Source organism: Onychomys torridus, chromosome 8 (assembly GCF_903995425.1).
Source record: "Onychomys torridus chromosome 8, mOncTor1.1, whole genome shotgun sequence".
NCBI classification, from domain to species: Eukaryota; Metazoa; Chordata; class Mammalia; order Rodentia; family Cricetidae; genus Onychomys; species Onychomys torridus.
In genome coordinates, this window is record NC_050450.1 from 15,366,273 (window position 1) to 15,382,868 (window position 16,596).

A 16,596-nucleotide genomic window follows, 5' to 3' on the forward strand; every position below is an offset into this window, starting at 1 on the left:
ACTAGATAATTTTCTTTTTTCATTAGCTAGAGTTAGACAGTGTATCCTTTGCTCTATTCCTTACTTTAATGGGATTACTTCTAGGTCTAGTTGTAAAGATTCACATTTAAAGATGTCATTACAATATTCTTTAATTCCTCCAAAATTCTAACTTCTAAATTAAGAGCACTTGTTGAACTTTATTAAGTAATTTTTATGAAATATTAAATACACTTACTTTAAATGGTCAGTCTGTGTTTAAAATAACACAGTGTAAATGGCAGTCCCTGCAAATAATCTTTGGTACTTCTGGGAAATTTAAGAAAAAATAGGCTGGGGTCAATCCAAGGCACCCACCAAGCTTCTCCACCCTACCACCGCCAGAGCAATTTACAGCCAAAGCCTCTACACGGGAACACTGCCTTGGGGAAATGGGCATGAACTTGACACCTTCCAAGCCGGCACTGACTCAAAAAAGTACAGCTGTAAGTTAAGTCCACGTACTCCCAGGCGTCTGTTCTGAGTGTGAGACTTTCTTACACAAAACAAAAGTCAAGCTTCAACCTCTGCGGAAGTTAGGGGCAGCCGCCCTGCCCCCGGCAGCTAACAGTTCCCACTACGCTGTCATCTGTCTTCCAGCTGTCACAACTTCTTGCAAAGTGTCACACTACTTACAAAGACTCACGCGGGAGGCTGGACTGGACCGCGGCACACACTGTTGTCCCAGAGCCGACGCGGGCCGCAGACGTCCCCCCGTGGCGGTCCTCATGCCGCCCGGGACCCCCGGGCTGCGGCGCGGCTCAGCGGCCCGCTCCTGAGCGCTGCATGCGGGCACGCGGAGGGCCCGCGCCGCGGCCCATGGCCGGGTCCCCAGCCCGTGGGAAGGGAGCCTCTCTACAAACCGCCGCTTTCCCTCGCCAGCCCGGGGGGCGGGGGAGCCGAGATATGCCAAGTCCACGTCCAAGAAAACAAGTCAGGCGACGCCGAGAACGCTTGGCGCGGACGCCGCTCCGGAAACCGACCGTCGAGCAGGGCGCTCCTCAGCAGGCTGGCGCTCCCGCCCCCAGCGCGGGCTCGCGGAAAACCAGGGTCTCTCGGACCCCCGGCTTGGACCGAGACGGGCTTCCAGGCCGCGCCAGGGTCAGTCGAGGCAGCACCCGAGCTCCAAGAACCGTCCGCCCGGCACCTAAGGCTCAGGAACGGCCCGGGGCCCGCGCCCGACTAACGGCCGTAACGGAAGCGGCGAGAAAGGCTTGAGATGAGTCCAGAGCCCCGGAAGCAAGGTGGGCAGCTCAGTCGGCTTCCTTTCGCGCTAGTCCAGCCGCGCCGCCTCCGCCGCGGCTGCTTTGGACCGTGGACGCTTCGTTGTCACGAGCCGGAGGGAGGAGGGGGCAGGAGCCTGGAGTCTCCGGGCTTCGACGCGCAGAGAGCGCGGCGCTTAAGTCACGTGTCTCCAAGCCGCCCAATGAGCGCCAGCGGCGCGGTGACGTCAGCGCATCCGCTTGGCGGATGACAGCAGGCCCCCGTCACGTGGTCAGGCCCACTCCAATGGGCGGTGCCGCGGCGACCTGAAGTTCCCGGCTGCCCGTGCGGCGGCGGTGGTTGGGTGGTAAGATGGCGGCTGTGAGTCTGCGGCTCGGCGACTTGGTGTGGTGAGTCCCGGTGGCTAGGGCTGAGGGAACGACGGCGCGAAGCTGTTTTTCCTGGTTGCAGGGTTGGCGGCTGTCCCAGAAGTAGCTTTATTATGTGCTCCTGGCAGCCAAGAGTGGGGAAGACGAGGTGCCGCCGCGCGGCGAACGACGCTTGGACGGAAGGGGCTGTCCGGTCCCCGGGGGACCGAGGCCGAGGGTGGCCGCGGCGTTCCGGGCTCTGAACCCTGAGGCCATCCCAGGGGAGGGCTCCGGCTCTGGAGCCCGGACGCTGGCTGCCAGTGCAGCGAGTTCCGTTGTCGCGCGGGTTCGTGAGTCCCGGGGTCTCTCCGGTGCTCTTCTCAAAGCAGGAGAGGCTACCTCGCTGCTGGGGGACAGAGCCGTCCAAACCCGCGTTCCGATGGGACAGAAGTGGGCTCGAGGCTCCAAGTGGCGAAATCCGGTGCCGGGCGCTGCCCCATGAAGAAATCGAGGGGAGGGGACTTCTCCTTTACAAATGATGGCTAGGCGGTGACCAGTGCCTCTCGTTCTGTTCCTTGTGTCTCCGACAACAGCCAGAATCAAAACTGACCATTGTCTCCTTGGAGCTGCGTAGTTTCCCGACCTAGAGGAAGGTTTCCATGATCATTTGTCAAAGGAAGGCCGATCTTGTGGTGAATTAAACCAGACTTAGGGAAAGTATGTTTACAAAGAGAAAGAAATGTTTCCAACCCTGTCACTGGGAGGCCCCAGACTAATGACTCTTAATGGTTTTGTTACTCTGTATTTCTTCTCAATGGAAGAATGCACAGACATCAGGCACATACATGTATAGTTCTGTATTCCATGTGTGAAGGTCCTGAGCCGAGCTGTGGAAGGCCCATTAAAGACTCCAGTTTGCCTGCTTTTGTTCTGGCCCTTGAAAGTGCCAGCCTAGAGTTGTAGGAGCATAAATTGCTTGTTGAGTGGGCTGAAGGAGATGGACTGGCTTTTCCAGGGCAAGATCTGACTCTGTATTATTTTCTCTAGGGGGAAACTGGGCCGGTATCCTCCCTGGCCAGGAAAGGTGAGTGTATTGCTGCTATTAAAGGAAGACCTCTGAAGTTGAAGTTAAGGATGTGGGAGAATGCTGAGTTTCCCTCAGTCTCTAAATGAGCTTGTTCAGATAAAACTTAGGTATTTTACCTCTAGTTATCATTAGGTTTTGAAAGGTATATCAAAGTGTTTAATGTACAGTAATCACATCTTTCTTCAGTCAGAGATGGTTTGTGAAACTTGTTTTTATCTTGGAAATCAATTGTAATCAGAATGTAGCATTACATTTAAATCTAAGAAAGAAGAAACCGATTCTCCAGGAAGAGGAAAGTCTAAATGTAGGTTAGTGAAAAGCCAAAGTATTTTTGTCCCAACTAAGTTTAAATCTTCTTCCCGTTACCATATGTGCTGCTCCAGTGCATATCTGCAGAAGTTGACGTTCCAGATTTTTTGAGAGGTGATCCATCATTGCTTTCCAAATGTTCTGGTTTTATAGTCTTGCTAGGAATCCAGGAAATGTCTGTAGACTCTGCAATATGGTGTTTCCTGTGCCTCAATGGTCCTTTATTTCCACCATTTCCTGCCTTAACTCTTGCTGCACTGAAAATATTTTGGAGAATATTTTCTGTTTCTTCATTGATCGCTTATCACATAGGGGTAGGGTGATATTGCTGTTAGTTTTAACTGCTTGTATACCAGGGCCCATTGCAGTAAAAACTGTATCTACTAAACAATCACTACCTGTTAGCTATGGGGAATTTAAGGAATATTTGCACATTTCTTCACATCACAATAGCCAGATATGGGACAGATAGAAAGCCTTGGTTTCTTCTGAGACATAGTTCTTTTTAAAATCTTTGGGTTTTTTCCAGCCTAGCTAGAGCTATGACAAATACTTTTCTAGTAGACTGCTGTGTTGTCATACCTTTTTCCCCTTTTATCCTTCAGATTGTTAATCCACCCAAGGACTTGAAGAAACCACGTGGAAAGAAATGCTTCTTTGTGAAGTTTTTTGGAACAGAAGATCAGTGAGTAGTAGTATTCCCTGAGGGAGTGTGTTGCCTGTGGTTGTTCCCCTGAGTCTGAGCTGCTTTGGACTATTCTAAGGCTCCTTAGTTCAGGCTCACTGCAGTGTGTGAAAAAATGGCACCTCATTCTGGCTTGTGCCTAAACAAAAGGGGCTGTTCTTTCTTATCTGGCAAAAATTATTCTGCAGCCAATAGTAATGTCTCTCAGGGGAGAACCAGAGTTCATAGCTTTCTACATATTATAGGCACATTGAAGTAGTTCCTTATATCTTCACTTAATCAATATAGTTCCTGTGTGCTGCTTTCTCTCATCAATTTTTTAAAAAATTTTGTGGCCTTGTGGATAGAACCTAGAGTCTTTCCCATGCTAGACAAGCCATTGACCACTGAACTACATGCCCAGCTGATTTTCTTTTAATGACCATGTAGTGTGGTCTGTTTCTGAAGTATAGTGAAAGCCAAGATGTTATTTGATAAAAGTACTTGTTTAATCCTGTTCCCATTTGTAAGATAAAGTAACTTACTGTGTCATTGTAATTATAAAGCTTTATTTCCTAGTATATGCTGAACTGGAAGGATCTAGAACCATTACTTTGAGGGTCTTTGACATTACAGAAAGCAGTTTAAGAAGTTACACAGAGAGAAGAATGTGTATTAACTTGAATTTGTAGTGATTTGTTCTCAGTACAAGATGATTGCCTGATTCTGGCTAGGTAACCTGATTTCTTTAAGCATTTGTTTTTATATTTATAACAGTTAAAAGAAAAATGTTACTAAGTTTAAAAAATATGTGATTTTTTTTTCCTACTAAACACACTAATGGCTAAAATATTAGTTCCTTAAAAGCAACATTTAATATTGTATATGAAAGTACCTTATAGATTGCTTCACACATTCAGGAGTTTGTGTGTCAGAGTGCTCAAGCAGGTTTCAGTTTACATAGTATGTTGACCTTCACAATACAGATATACCCTGCCCCCATTTTCTTTTCACCAGCCAACTTACCAGCTTTGTGGTGGCAGTGTTTCAAGGAAGATTACTCTGAGTTGTAAGAGCAGAGCCTGTGGAAGGGGAATGTTGTTCAGTGCCATGCACTGAGATTGGACTATAGCTCAGTGGTATAGCACTTGCCATTACCACCACTACCCCACCTGCCTTGGAAAGGAAGGAAAGTGTTAGTGCCATTGACTACTTAAAGAAGATTATCCTGATAAGAAAAACAGGTGTTGGTTATTTTGCATATAAGTCTTCCATAGTGCTAGACGCTGAAGGAATTCCTAGGACAGTGAATGTTGTGGAGCTTAGTAAGGGAACGAGATTTAATAGTGCAGCTGGGATAGTGTGCAGAGTAACCAGGGTAACTAGGACACTGTGATGAAAGACGGCGAGGTCAGTGGAGAACAGCAAGGTCTTGGAAAGCTGATGGAAGACAAGATGGGAATCCAATTGCAAAGCATGAGAGTTTGGATGATCAGGAACGAAAAGGCAATGTAGATCCTGTTGAGCTATGGGAAAGGAGAGGCTTCTTGCCTGAGGTAACTGATGCTAGGGAATCACAGGCAATAGTACTAGCCATACTTTAAGGGTGACTAAATGAAAAATTAAACATATCTAAAAGAAATGTGGGCCGGGCAATGGTGGCGCACGCCTTTAATCCCAGCACTCGGGAGGCAGAGCCAGGTGGATCTTCGTGAGTTTGAGGCCAGCCTGGTCTACAGAGTGAGATCCAGGAAAGGTGCAAAGCTACACAGAGAAACCCTGTCTCAAAAAACAAACAAACAAAAAAAAAAATGTGGGAACTCATTCAGATTATTTGAGGTCTGAAAGCCATTCTTTGGTAATTTTTTTTCTAACACTAAAATCCTAGGAGGATATAGTGGTTTCTCTATGTATATAAAATACTAGAACTAAGTAAGACATAGGAAATCAAAGTTGCATAAACTTGAGTATCCAGTGAGAAAGGGGTATATGCTCAATGCCTATGTAATAACCCAATACTGGTAGTGATGGTGTGATTTCTAAACAAAAGCTCTCTCGAGTAGGTACATAGCAAGTGGATACAAGGGAAACAGTGCCTATAAATGACTTGAAGCCTCTTAGCTCCTTTGATGGAGTTCCACATTTAAAAATTTTTTTAGAAGGGCTCAGGATGAAGCTAGTAATATAGTATATGTTTAGCATTCATGAAGCCCTGGGTTCAATACTCAGTATTTCCCAAAAGATAAAACCCACTGTAGGAGTCAAGTGCTTGTTTATTTGTTTGGTGATCAATAGAAAAGTGATAAGGGTTTGTAGCACTGCTGTTAAGGACAGCTTCCTCTGTGCTCAGCTTTGTTAAGGCTGGCTTATTTAGGGTGAGTGTACTATCTCCGGAGGTGAGATCTGCAGATCAGGTAGTTGCAGCAGAGTACTGGGGGAAATAGCTTTGAATGTGTTGTCTGCCTAACATGTATCAGATAACTAGTTCTACCTGCTCTCCGATCTAAGCCAATTCACCTTTCTAAGCCATCCTCATATGGGAATGCTTTGTGAGGAAAAGCGGCATTCGTTCTAACATGGAAGGATACATTTTCCCACCTTTGTACTATGACTCTCCAGGAAAACTGTGTACAGTTTAGTTATGTTTCCCGGAAGACCAGATAGAGGTAATCAAGATCCAGAGAAAGGACATGTCAAACGAAAGAATAGGGCTTTTTACTATGGGAAAGCAAAGCCTGAAAAAAGCATGGTCAGGAGTTAGGAACCAGCTTGTGGCCTTCAGGAGTTCTGCAAGGGACACCTCAAATGAAATGTTGTGTGATTGTTCAAGAACAGCACAATGATTCCTATGTGAAGTAGTCACCTTGGAGATGTTATAGACAAATGGTAACTGAATTTTTTAGAGACAAAAACTAGTTTCTAAAGGACAAATATGTCTGTGGCTGGGGTGGAACCTTTAACGATGACATTAGGGATGAGGGTAAGTGTGATCCTGGCTCATCCTGTGTTGGAGACTTCATTGGTGACTGGACCCTGGCCCTGTGAATAAGGCACACCCCATGCTATTACATTCCTGAGAAACATAGGATTCAGTCAGATATACTCAGTTTCAAAATTGACACATGAATTAATAGAAAAAATACAAGTAATTAAATTTTATTTTATCAAGGACCTTTATTGCAGAGTAAATACATAGCCTCTTGAGTAAGATTATTGATATCTTATGATGGTCCTGGAGAGGTGGCTCAGCAGTTAGCAACACTTACTGCTTGCTCTTACAGAGGACTGGATTTGGTTCCCAGCACCTGCATCAGGGACCCTCTGACTTCCAAGGGTACCTATATCTGTACACATGGTACACATTAACTCACATGGCACACATACATACACATAAATAAAAAACAAAAATTTTAAGTGTATGTATATAAGATATATATAATATGATCCTAAAGTTTTAGACATCTGGCTTTTCCTTTCCTTTCTTACCAAATCATCTAACAGATTATATTGGCATCCCACAGTTAGGAAAAGAAGACGAAAGCTACTTCATTAGGCCTGCATGTTGAGGACAGGACTTAATGAGATGGATTCAGCTCTCCAAGACACAACTTTCCCCATTTACTTTAAAATCTAGAGAGAAAAATAACTTCAACATAGCTTTGTTAACTATACCATATGACCATGGTTAAACATCAAGAATCAGTGTATGAGAATCCACCTTGGACAAGTCTGTCCTTGATTGCTACTCATCTAAGAAGAGATGAGGCACAGAGTTTAAAACTTTGATCCAACATTGGAGAGATGGCTCCACAGTTTAGAGCACTTGCTGCTCTCCTAGAAGACCCTAGTTGGTTCCCAGCACCTGTGGTACATAGCTTATAATTACCTATAACTCTAGTTCCTAAGGACCTGCCACCTTCTGCTCTTCACTGACACCTGCACACACTTGTGCATGCAAATACAAAGAAGTAAATAAATATAAAATCTTTTAAAATTTTTTGGGGGGTTGGGGATTTAGCTCAGTGGTAGAGCGCTTGAGGCCCTGGATTCGGTCCTCAGCTCCAGGGGAAAAATATAAAAAAAATAAAAAATAAAAAGAATGTCATCAAAAATTTTTTTGATCAAGGCCTGGAGAGATGACCCAGTAGTTAAGATCACTGGCTGCTCTTCTAGAGGACCTGGGTTCAGTTCCCAGCACCTACATGGCAGCTCACACCTGTCTGTAACTCCAGTTCCAGGGTTTCTGACATCCTCACACAGACATGTGTAGGCAAAACACCAATGAACATAAAAAATAAAATAAAAACAACAATGCAGCCTGGCAAGATGCAGATAAAGGTACTTGGCTGCCAGTCCACATAATCTGAGCTCAGTTTTCCAAACCCACATTGTGAAAGGAGAGAACTGACTCTAGTTGTCCCCTAATCTCTATACTTGCACCATGGTCTATGTATGTACACACACACACACACACACACACACACAATTGAAAATTCTTGGTTTGATCTCTAGCTGGAGATAGCAAAATGAGGAAGTATTCATTTAGTTTACAGGTTCTCAGAGCCACCAGTTCAAGAATACTATTGCAGGGACTGAAGTGATAGCTCAGTGATTAAGAATAATCGCTTCTCTTCTAGAGGATCAAGGTTCAATTTCTAGAACCCACATGGGGCTCACAACTGTCTGTAATTCCAGTTCCATATAATCCCATGCCCCCTTCTAGTCTTGATGATCACTAGGCATGCACATGGTGCACAGACATACATGCAAATAAAACACAGATACAGCACGTTAAAATAAATCTTTAAAAGTAATGATGATAAATCAGTCCTTTAAAAGAATGCTTGTAGGCAAACTGGGCAGCTAGTGACTGGAGACCTCTGTTTCCATGGCAGTCTTTATAGCCAGTTCTCCCCTCTGCTTCCAGGAAGTGCATGGGTGGTCTTCTGACTCTTCTCACATGAGGGCCAGGGTTTGCAAATTTAAATGGTAAGGTGTCCAGGATCCCAGACTCAGGAGCTTTTTACATCAAGCCACATGTAAAGTGAGCTAGGCCTGGCTGATATAAGGTGTAAGGTACTAAAATCTGTGATTAATGATGAAGAACATTGTGTGAGTATGCCTTTTTCTTTTCACCTGGCATTGGCCAATCTACTTTCTCTACATCTAACACCATTTCATAGTTGGAGAGTTGAGCTGAGTAGTAAGGTCCAATGTTCTGGATATTTGACTGGCACAACCTGTCCCTGTGCCAGGGCTGCATGGAGGCTGTCCTGAATAGAATGGACTAGACTCGCCTTCCCAAAAACAGGAACAGCTCATGTCCAGATAATGACTCCCTCCATGGCTGATGACAGTGCCATGAGTGAACAGGTGTCATGTAATAGAATTATAGAAGCTGGCCCATTGAGGAGCGGTAACTGTTGCTTAATGTGGGCAGCACAGCTAGAAAGCCTCATCTGGCACTTGAGGATGTTACCCAGTATCCTGGTTAGTTCTCTTTTGCTGTGATAAACACCACAACCAAAAGCAATTTTAATCTTATGCCTCTGGGTCAAGGTCCATCTTCTAGGGAAGTCAGGCAGGAACCATGGAAGAATGCTACGTACTGGCTTATTCAGCCAGTTTTCTTACACAGTCCAAGACCAACCTCCCAGTTGTGGCACTGCCCACAGGGGGCTGGGTCCTCCGCATCAACAGTCACAACATTTCCCCCAGGGACCACAGGCCAGTCTGATCTGAGTTCTCCTCCTTCTCACGAGGAGGATCTAATCTAGGCTTGGTTGTATCAAGTTGACAATAAAAACCAAGTAGGACACCAAGTTTAGAAACAAAGTTTTCTAAATCCATCTTAGTTGCAAGTCTTTTGGTGATTTCTTTTGTTGGTGGTGGTAGTGGTGGTGATATTTTGTTTTGTTCTTGTAGTTTTGAAATAGGATCTCTTGTAACCCACACTGGCTTAGAACTCCTGATCCTCCTTCCTCCACTTCCCAAGTGCTGGAATCACAGGAGTACACAGCCACGCTTGGCTTTGTTGGTGTCTTTAAGGTAAACTTTGCTTGAAATGAACTGAGACTTTTCCATATTGCCTTTGTGTGAGTATGTGCGTGTCTGTTTTTTGGTGCCTTCATTTCTAAATAGCTTAAAACTAGAGATGACACGTGTCATCTTCAGCCTCTAAGTACTGGTATCACACAACCAGATAGAGAAGGAGACCCATATAGTCTGATACAGGCTTTCTGTTCCTGTGTCTTTTTAATGTCATCCCCATCCAGTCCTATTGTTGTGTGCCTCCATTTCAAAACTCCAGCCCAGGTTTTTGTATCTAAGCAGTGGCTGGGACGCATATGTGAGGTTGTCGTATGGTTTTTCACTTAAGGAGAAATCAGCTCCAAAGTATGGAAATTTTTATTTAAGTGGAGTAATCTGAGAATGGCTTAGTGGCAGGTCTGTCTTCCATTTGAAGATGAAGTATGACAAGACACCAAGGAACATGCTGTCAGTCATGTCAGATGTACTCACACCAGCATCCAGGCTGAGTTTCCCACTACAGCAGGCCTCTAAGCCAGGAGGTCTGAATGGGTACAGCTCCTTCTAAATCCTAGGAAAAGGTTGTAAGGCCAGCCACAAGTTACAGCTCGCTACAAGTAAACAAATCAGCTGTCTGTGTAAGAGTCCAGCTTATTGGTAAAGCACATGACTAGCATGTGCAAGCCCTGGCTTCATCCTAGTACCACCACCAACCTCTCCTAAAAAAAAAAAAAGAGAGAGAACAGTCTTTAAAATGCCATCGTAAGACCAAGGACTGTAACTCAGTAGAGTGTTTGCTTAATGTGCATAATGCTCTGGATTTGATACTGATCACTACATTAATCAGACATGGTGATACACACCTATGATCATAATCCTGGCACTTGAAAAGTAAAAATAAAAGGATCAAAGATTTAAGGTCATCCTTAGTTACATATGGAGTTTGAAGCCAACCTGGGCTACATTAGATCCTTGTCTCCCAAAATTAAAGTTAGTGTAGTGATAAATGCCTTTAGTCCCAGCACATGGGATGCAAAGGCAGGCAGATCTCTGAGTTCAAGAAAAACCATGGCTACAAAGAGAGACGCTGTCTCAAAAAATAGATAGATAAATAAATTAAGGCCAGCTCTGGTGATACACACACCTTTAATTAAAGCATTTGGGAGGCAAAGGCAGGCAATCTCTGTGCATTTGAAGCTAGCCTGTTAGACAATGAGAACCGAGGGTCTAGTGAATACAAAGCTAGCCCCTGCCCCTCCCTGTTTGTTTGTTTGTTTGTTTGTTTTTAATGCTGAAAAGTTACCCGGTCAAGGGACTGGAGAGATGGTTCAGTGGTTGAGTGTACTGACTGCTCTTCCAGAGGACCAGGATTTGATTCCCAGCACCACATAGCAGCTCACAACCTTCCATAATTCCAGTTCTAAAGATACCACCTTCTGGTCTCCATGAGTAGTACCAGGCACACATGGTATATCAACATACATGTAGACAAAACATCCATACGCATGAACTAAAACAAGATCAAAACTAAAACAAGACCTAGCTGAGCATTTTATTTGGCACCTTTCCATCCACTGACTAGCAAGCCTTCTAGCCTCTAAAAATGGCTGGAAGGTATCATTTACTGACACAAATTTCATACCTGCTTTGCTGTTCCTCCAGGATTATAAGTCTTACTGAGGTTCCAGCTAAAAGGCACCATGTCATTAAGCAGACAGGGCTTTGCATTGTGACCACTATAGAACACATTTTGTTTGGATGGCTGAAGTGATTCAAGTGTGGTTTGCTTTCTAGAGGTGATCCTTCTGGGCTCTGGTGAGCTGGCATTTTATTGACTGGACTCTGGTGAGGCAGGATGCCTTTCTGACACTTGGTAATTTCCTGAGTAGATTAATATTTCTCTCTTTTATCCTCTCAAAGTCACATTTGTATTGTCAGTTCATTTGAATATTTCAAAGATCATTGTATGGAAGAAAATTTCACTATAGTTTCTCAAAGTCCTGTCAGGAAGGTGAGTGGAATTTTGTGTGTACTCTTCCTTCTTACAGAAATCAGAACTCTTGTTTAAAACATTTTCACCCAAAAAGGTGGGGGCTGATTTGTTGGCATTTCTTGCACAGGAGTCTTCACCCTTGCTTTTTCTCTGAGTCAGAATTTGGTGAAAGGAGGCAGGCATGTCAGGGACAAAAGCGAGTGAATGGATTACTGCCTGTGGAACATCTAACCTAGTTTTACAGCTCTGTGAAAGATGAACAGTGTGGATCCTGAGAACCATGTCTCTTTAGGCTTCATCCCTAACACTGACGTGATCTTAGAACTAAACCTTTACCTCTGTCCTTAGAATTTTGTAAATACAGTGAGAGGTAGGGTAGGGGTTGGCGTTCCTAGGGACATACTGGGCAGCATTAGAGGGTCAATGTCTTAGTCCACATTTTCTCCCTATAGATTGGACTCATGGCTCTCTTGTCAGGTTGCCAACTGTAGCTGAGCTGGCCACCGGAAAACATCTCACTGCACTGCTGTAGTTGACCCTGTGTGTTACTTGCCTTAGCTATAGGTACTATGCCTGCCCTAATGTGCTGTCTCGAACTTGTGGGCTGAGGTCTCAGGGCTACCATATTTGTTCTTGACCCATCCTCACAACTGCTCACACAACACTCAGAGTGCAGGAAGATGGAGGTGAATTTAAAAAAAAAAAAAAAAAAAAAAACTTTGGCGATTATGGGTGAATATTTTCTGGCTTTCTCTAAGGAAACTTCAGCTATTGGTGTAACCCAGTTTTTATATCCTTAGCCTGGCACACTTTTTCTGAAGGTTATGTTGTGAGACCCTATAATTATTACAGGGGAAAACATATGTAAATTAACCAATACCTTGTCAGGTACAATTGACACCTGTAATATGTTCTCATTTGCACTTGGAATCCAGAACATCATTTAGGGAAGCCATAGAAACCTACTGCAGGAAACTTGCTTAGGTTCCATGACAGGCCAGATACTCCAGAACTAGCAGCTGACTGCTTTTTTTTTTTTTTTTTTACACTTTAATGTGGTACATATTGACAGTTGAAATTAACAATTAGAGGAGTTCATTTTGCCTTTCAAAAAGAATGCTATTTAAAGCCTCCATTTGTGAGCCGCCCTCATCCCAAACCATATGTATGTATGGTTTGGTAGCCATGGATACCATCCTTTAAGAACAAATGTTGGCTCAGTGGTTGTAGATATCTAAAGAACACAAACTTTTGATGTTGCATTTGGGATAGAGTTCTCAGTTGATAGGTAGTTCAGGCCCCAGCACCACCTGTAATCCCAGCATTTGGGAGGTGGAGGCAAAAGAATCAGGAGTTCATGAGTCCTTGTCTTTTTTTCCCCCTTAATGTGGGTGTTTTGTCTGCATGTCTGTGCAGCATGTGTGTGCAGTGCCTGCAGAGTCTGGATCCCCTGGGTACTGGGAATTGAACCAGGGTCCTCCAGAAGAGCATCCAGTGCTCTTAACCACTGAACCCTCTCTCCAACCCAGAGTCTTTGCCTTTAAGAAAAAGTATTTCATTAGTCCTGGTTACATTTCTGACTCTAGGGTGATGGACAAATTTTGTAAAACTGGCTCAAATAGTTGACTCAACCACATGTAGTGGTTCATACCTGTAATTTCAGCACTCAAGAGGTAGAGATAGGAGGAGTGCCTGGTCTACATGGTGAGTTCTAGGACAGAGAGAACTATGTATTGAGAGAGTGTCTCAGAAAAAGAGCAAACAAAAAGTAGTTGGTCAGCAGCAGTTGTCTCCCTGTGAGGAAGTGTTGCCATGGCCTGCAGTGCTTGCAGGTGTCCTTGGCGTTCATGCTGCACACTGGAAACAGCAGACTTCACAGGTCTCTCCTGGGGTTGCAGGTATATGCGTGGTCGGCCATGGAAAGCTGCTGGCAAATGAGAGGACAGATAAAGTGCATGACCATGATTTCACCTAAGGAACGTTCTCACCTGTTGTGGTTCCATTTGTTTCAAGACAATGTACTTCAGGCTTAAGAGTTGGGGACGAACGGTTGATGAGGTTTACACCTCTTTCAATTTCCAGCTAAAAACAATGTATGTTCAAATCTTACCATGGTGAGATCTCAGGAATGTGTTGGCATATGCGTGTGGATCAGACTCTTTCTGTGTTTGCTTTCTGCTAGTGCCTGGATCAAAGTGGAACAGCTAAAGCCTTATCATGCTCATAAAGAGGAAATGATAAAGATCAACAAGGGCAAACGGTTCCAGCAAGCCGTGGATGCTGTTGAAGAGTTCCTCAGGAGAGCCAAAGGGAAAGACCAGGTGAGAGAAACTTCAGCAGTCCCCTCCAATATCAGGCCAGTGGTTTTGCATGGTTACTAGCAGATGAAATGTATCACAGACTCATTCCATTCCCATGAGATGCCTAGCAAGAGAACAACTGTGATTCTAGAACTCTATGCCTGTGGCTCACCTTTCTGAGGCTCACTTTTTTCTGAGGCATGTTGCTTTTAGAAGGAGTAGCTCAGCTTTGGAGTGCAGCAAAGAGCTTAGGAACACAGCCACCTCCTAGCTTTGGGGCTGTAGATGAGTGACATGATTTTCTTTTTTTTTTTAAGTTGTTTTTCCAGTGCAAACAGGGTGAGCAAGGATCCTGTTTCTCAGGGTGGCTATGAAGACAATTCAAAGAAGTCCCGAGAGCACTATGTTGGTAGTGGCTGTTGTAGTGGTCATCATTATTATTGTTGAACTTTCAGACATCATCCCACACTTCTGCTGATGACAAGAATCGGCGTAATTCCAGTGAGGAGAGAAGTAGGCCAAACTCAGGTGGTGAGAACGGCAAGCTTAGCCTGTCTGAAGGGAAGGTGAAGAAGAGCACGGGAGAAGGAAAGAAGAGGGGGACTCCAGGCTCTGCAGAGAGAGGCTCCAAGTGCCTTAAAAGAGCCCAAGAGCAAAGTCCCCGGAAGCGGGGTCGGCCCCCAAAGGATGAGAAGGTTTGTCTTACCACTGTAGCTTCCCGAACTAGTGCCTTTTTTGTGTAAAGCAGAGCCATACTCTTAATTATGGTCTTGCTCACCTAGTGGGTGTGAAGTTCTGTCATGTTCTGTAAATGACGTGAAAGCAAAGTGCACAGACATAGTCGGAGAAGGAGAGCAGTCTCCTGAGTTGTCTGGCCAGGGGAAGGCCATCAGAAAGGGAGGAAAGCACTGTAGAGGTGAGCATGCAGCCCATGGGAGGCATGAGCATCCTGGCAGGTAGAAGGACGGAGCAAGCAGGGCACAGGTAGGTTGACACCGGGTCACAGAGGACCATACAGCAAATTCAAGATAGTGGAAGCACTAGGAAGCTATTTAAGCTAGTTGTTGAGATAGCATTGTGTGCCAACGTGGGCCTTAGTAATTGTGAGGACAGAAAAGGGTCCTGAAGCCAAAGTCACTGGTATACCCGAAAGAGGTGGTAGCATTTTCTGAAAGGAATGAGGAGAGGCATATCAGAGAAAGCCCTTTTATGATTTGGCAACTGGTTATGTGGAAGGGTGTAGATGACAAGGAAGGAAAAGGTGGCGTCAAGCTTCACTCCTAGAAGATAATGCTGTTGCTTTTTTACATGATCAAGAGTCAGGAAATGGAGCTGTCACACAGGAGAGAGAGAAAGAGAGAGCTGGTTCTTTGTGGCTTTTGGAGGGATTTGGGGTTTGCTGTTGTCATTGTTTACGGAACTAAGGGTAGAACCTGGAACTTCATGTATGATAGGCAAGCACTCTGCTGTTAATCTACATTCTAGCCTTCGGTTCTTTTTTTGAGTATGATGCATTGGAAGCATGTCCCAAACAGTACTAGAGCTGTAGACTGGGAAGCCATTTTGGATGTTAACAGCCTAATCCATGAGACTAGATGAGCTTGTCTTGGGAATATGAGGAGGGATGCTCAAGAAGAGAGTCTGCACTGCAAAGAGAATATTTGGTCAGGGTTAGTAAAGTTGCAAGTGTAGCCAGATGAAACCAGGAGGAAATGGTGCATCTCTCACCTTGTGTCTAATTTCAGGAAGTGGGTGGCCTATGAATTGTGAGAAGCACACTGGTAGATATGCAACCAGGATAAAAGGAATAGAAGCCAGGTGGCTGATGAATAGTGGGTTATAACACCTTGATGAAACACTAGACACCAGAGCAAGGCTGGCAGGTTCAATCAAACACCAGGGAAATAGGGCACAAAGCAGCTGAAGCTGCCTTGAGTTTGCAAAAAGAACAGGAGAGCTCACTGCATCTTGGGGCCAAGCCAGTTACACTCCATCCACGGGGTGCCTGGCCAACTGCTGCCAGATTGTCTGGTTGAAAGGAGCTGGAAATACAGAATTGTATGCAAAACACTCTAAATTTAAGTGTTTTAATCTGATTCACAAACACTTTAGGGATCTAGAGTATCTTTGGGGAGGCTCAGCCTGGTCTGCCTCTGTGGGCCACTGATTGGAGAAGGTTCTTCACACTGTCCTAAGGCTAAGAGAGCAGAAGGAAGAGAGAAAGAGTCCCCCTGTGACCATGCTCAGGAGGTAGGGAGCTTCAGAGAACTACAAGCCTCAGTGAGTAGGGGACTTTAGCCTACGAGGGATGTGGCCTTATAGGAACCCCCAAAAGTTGTAATGTAGTTTTCAGTCGAGAAGGAACTGGAGCCGTCACGTTTTCTACTGTCTAACAAATTAACATCTTCAGGCAAGCTCCTCATAAACTTCTGAATCACCCTGGACAGAAACAGCTTCCTATTAGATAAAGGCAAGTACTATGGTGAGGCCCTGTGTTTGGATTAGTTTCCTAATCTGGCCCTGGAGCCTCATGGGTTTCCCGTGAGAATTGAGTGAGTCCATAGGTAGTGCTGAGGACCATACCTGGAGAGCTGTGGGTGTCAGATCCCAATCCTGTGTGGGCT

The 16,596-nt window shown here is 44.8% G+C and overlaps 2 protein-coding genes across 6 annotated transcripts in view; one reads left to right on the top strand and one right to left on the bottom strand.

Moving 5' to 3' along the window:
• Ubn1 (ubinuclein 1) overlaps positions 1-1,420 on the bottom strand; it is a 32,797-nt gene extending 31,377 nt beyond the window's left edge. For all 4 annotated transcript variants that reach the window (XM_036195750.1, XM_036195747.1, XM_036195748.1 and 1 more), the window contains exon 1: positions 655-1,420. The gene's annotated coding sequence lies outside the window, so the exon portion shown is untranslated. The remainder of the gene's footprint in view (positions 1-654) is intronic.
• A 116-nt stretch (positions 1,421-1,536) lies between these two features.
• The window catches only part of Glyr1 (glyoxylate reductase 1 homolog), a 34,875-nt gene continuing 19,815 nt past the window's right edge, over positions 1,537-16,596 (top strand). For both annotated transcript variants that reach the window (XM_036196243.1, XM_036196244.1), the window contains exons 1-5: positions 1,537-1,631; positions 2,637-2,673; positions 3,591-3,670; positions 13,855-13,993; positions 14,428-14,667. In XM_036196243.1, the coding sequence (XP_036052136.1) occupies positions 1,594-1,631; positions 2,637-2,673; positions 3,591-3,670; positions 13,855-13,993; positions 14,428-14,667 (534 nt within the window). In that variant the 5' untranslated portion in view covers positions 1,537-1,593. The remainder of the gene's footprint in view (positions 1,632-2,636; positions 2,674-3,590; positions 3,671-13,854; positions 13,994-14,427; positions 14,668-16,596) is intronic.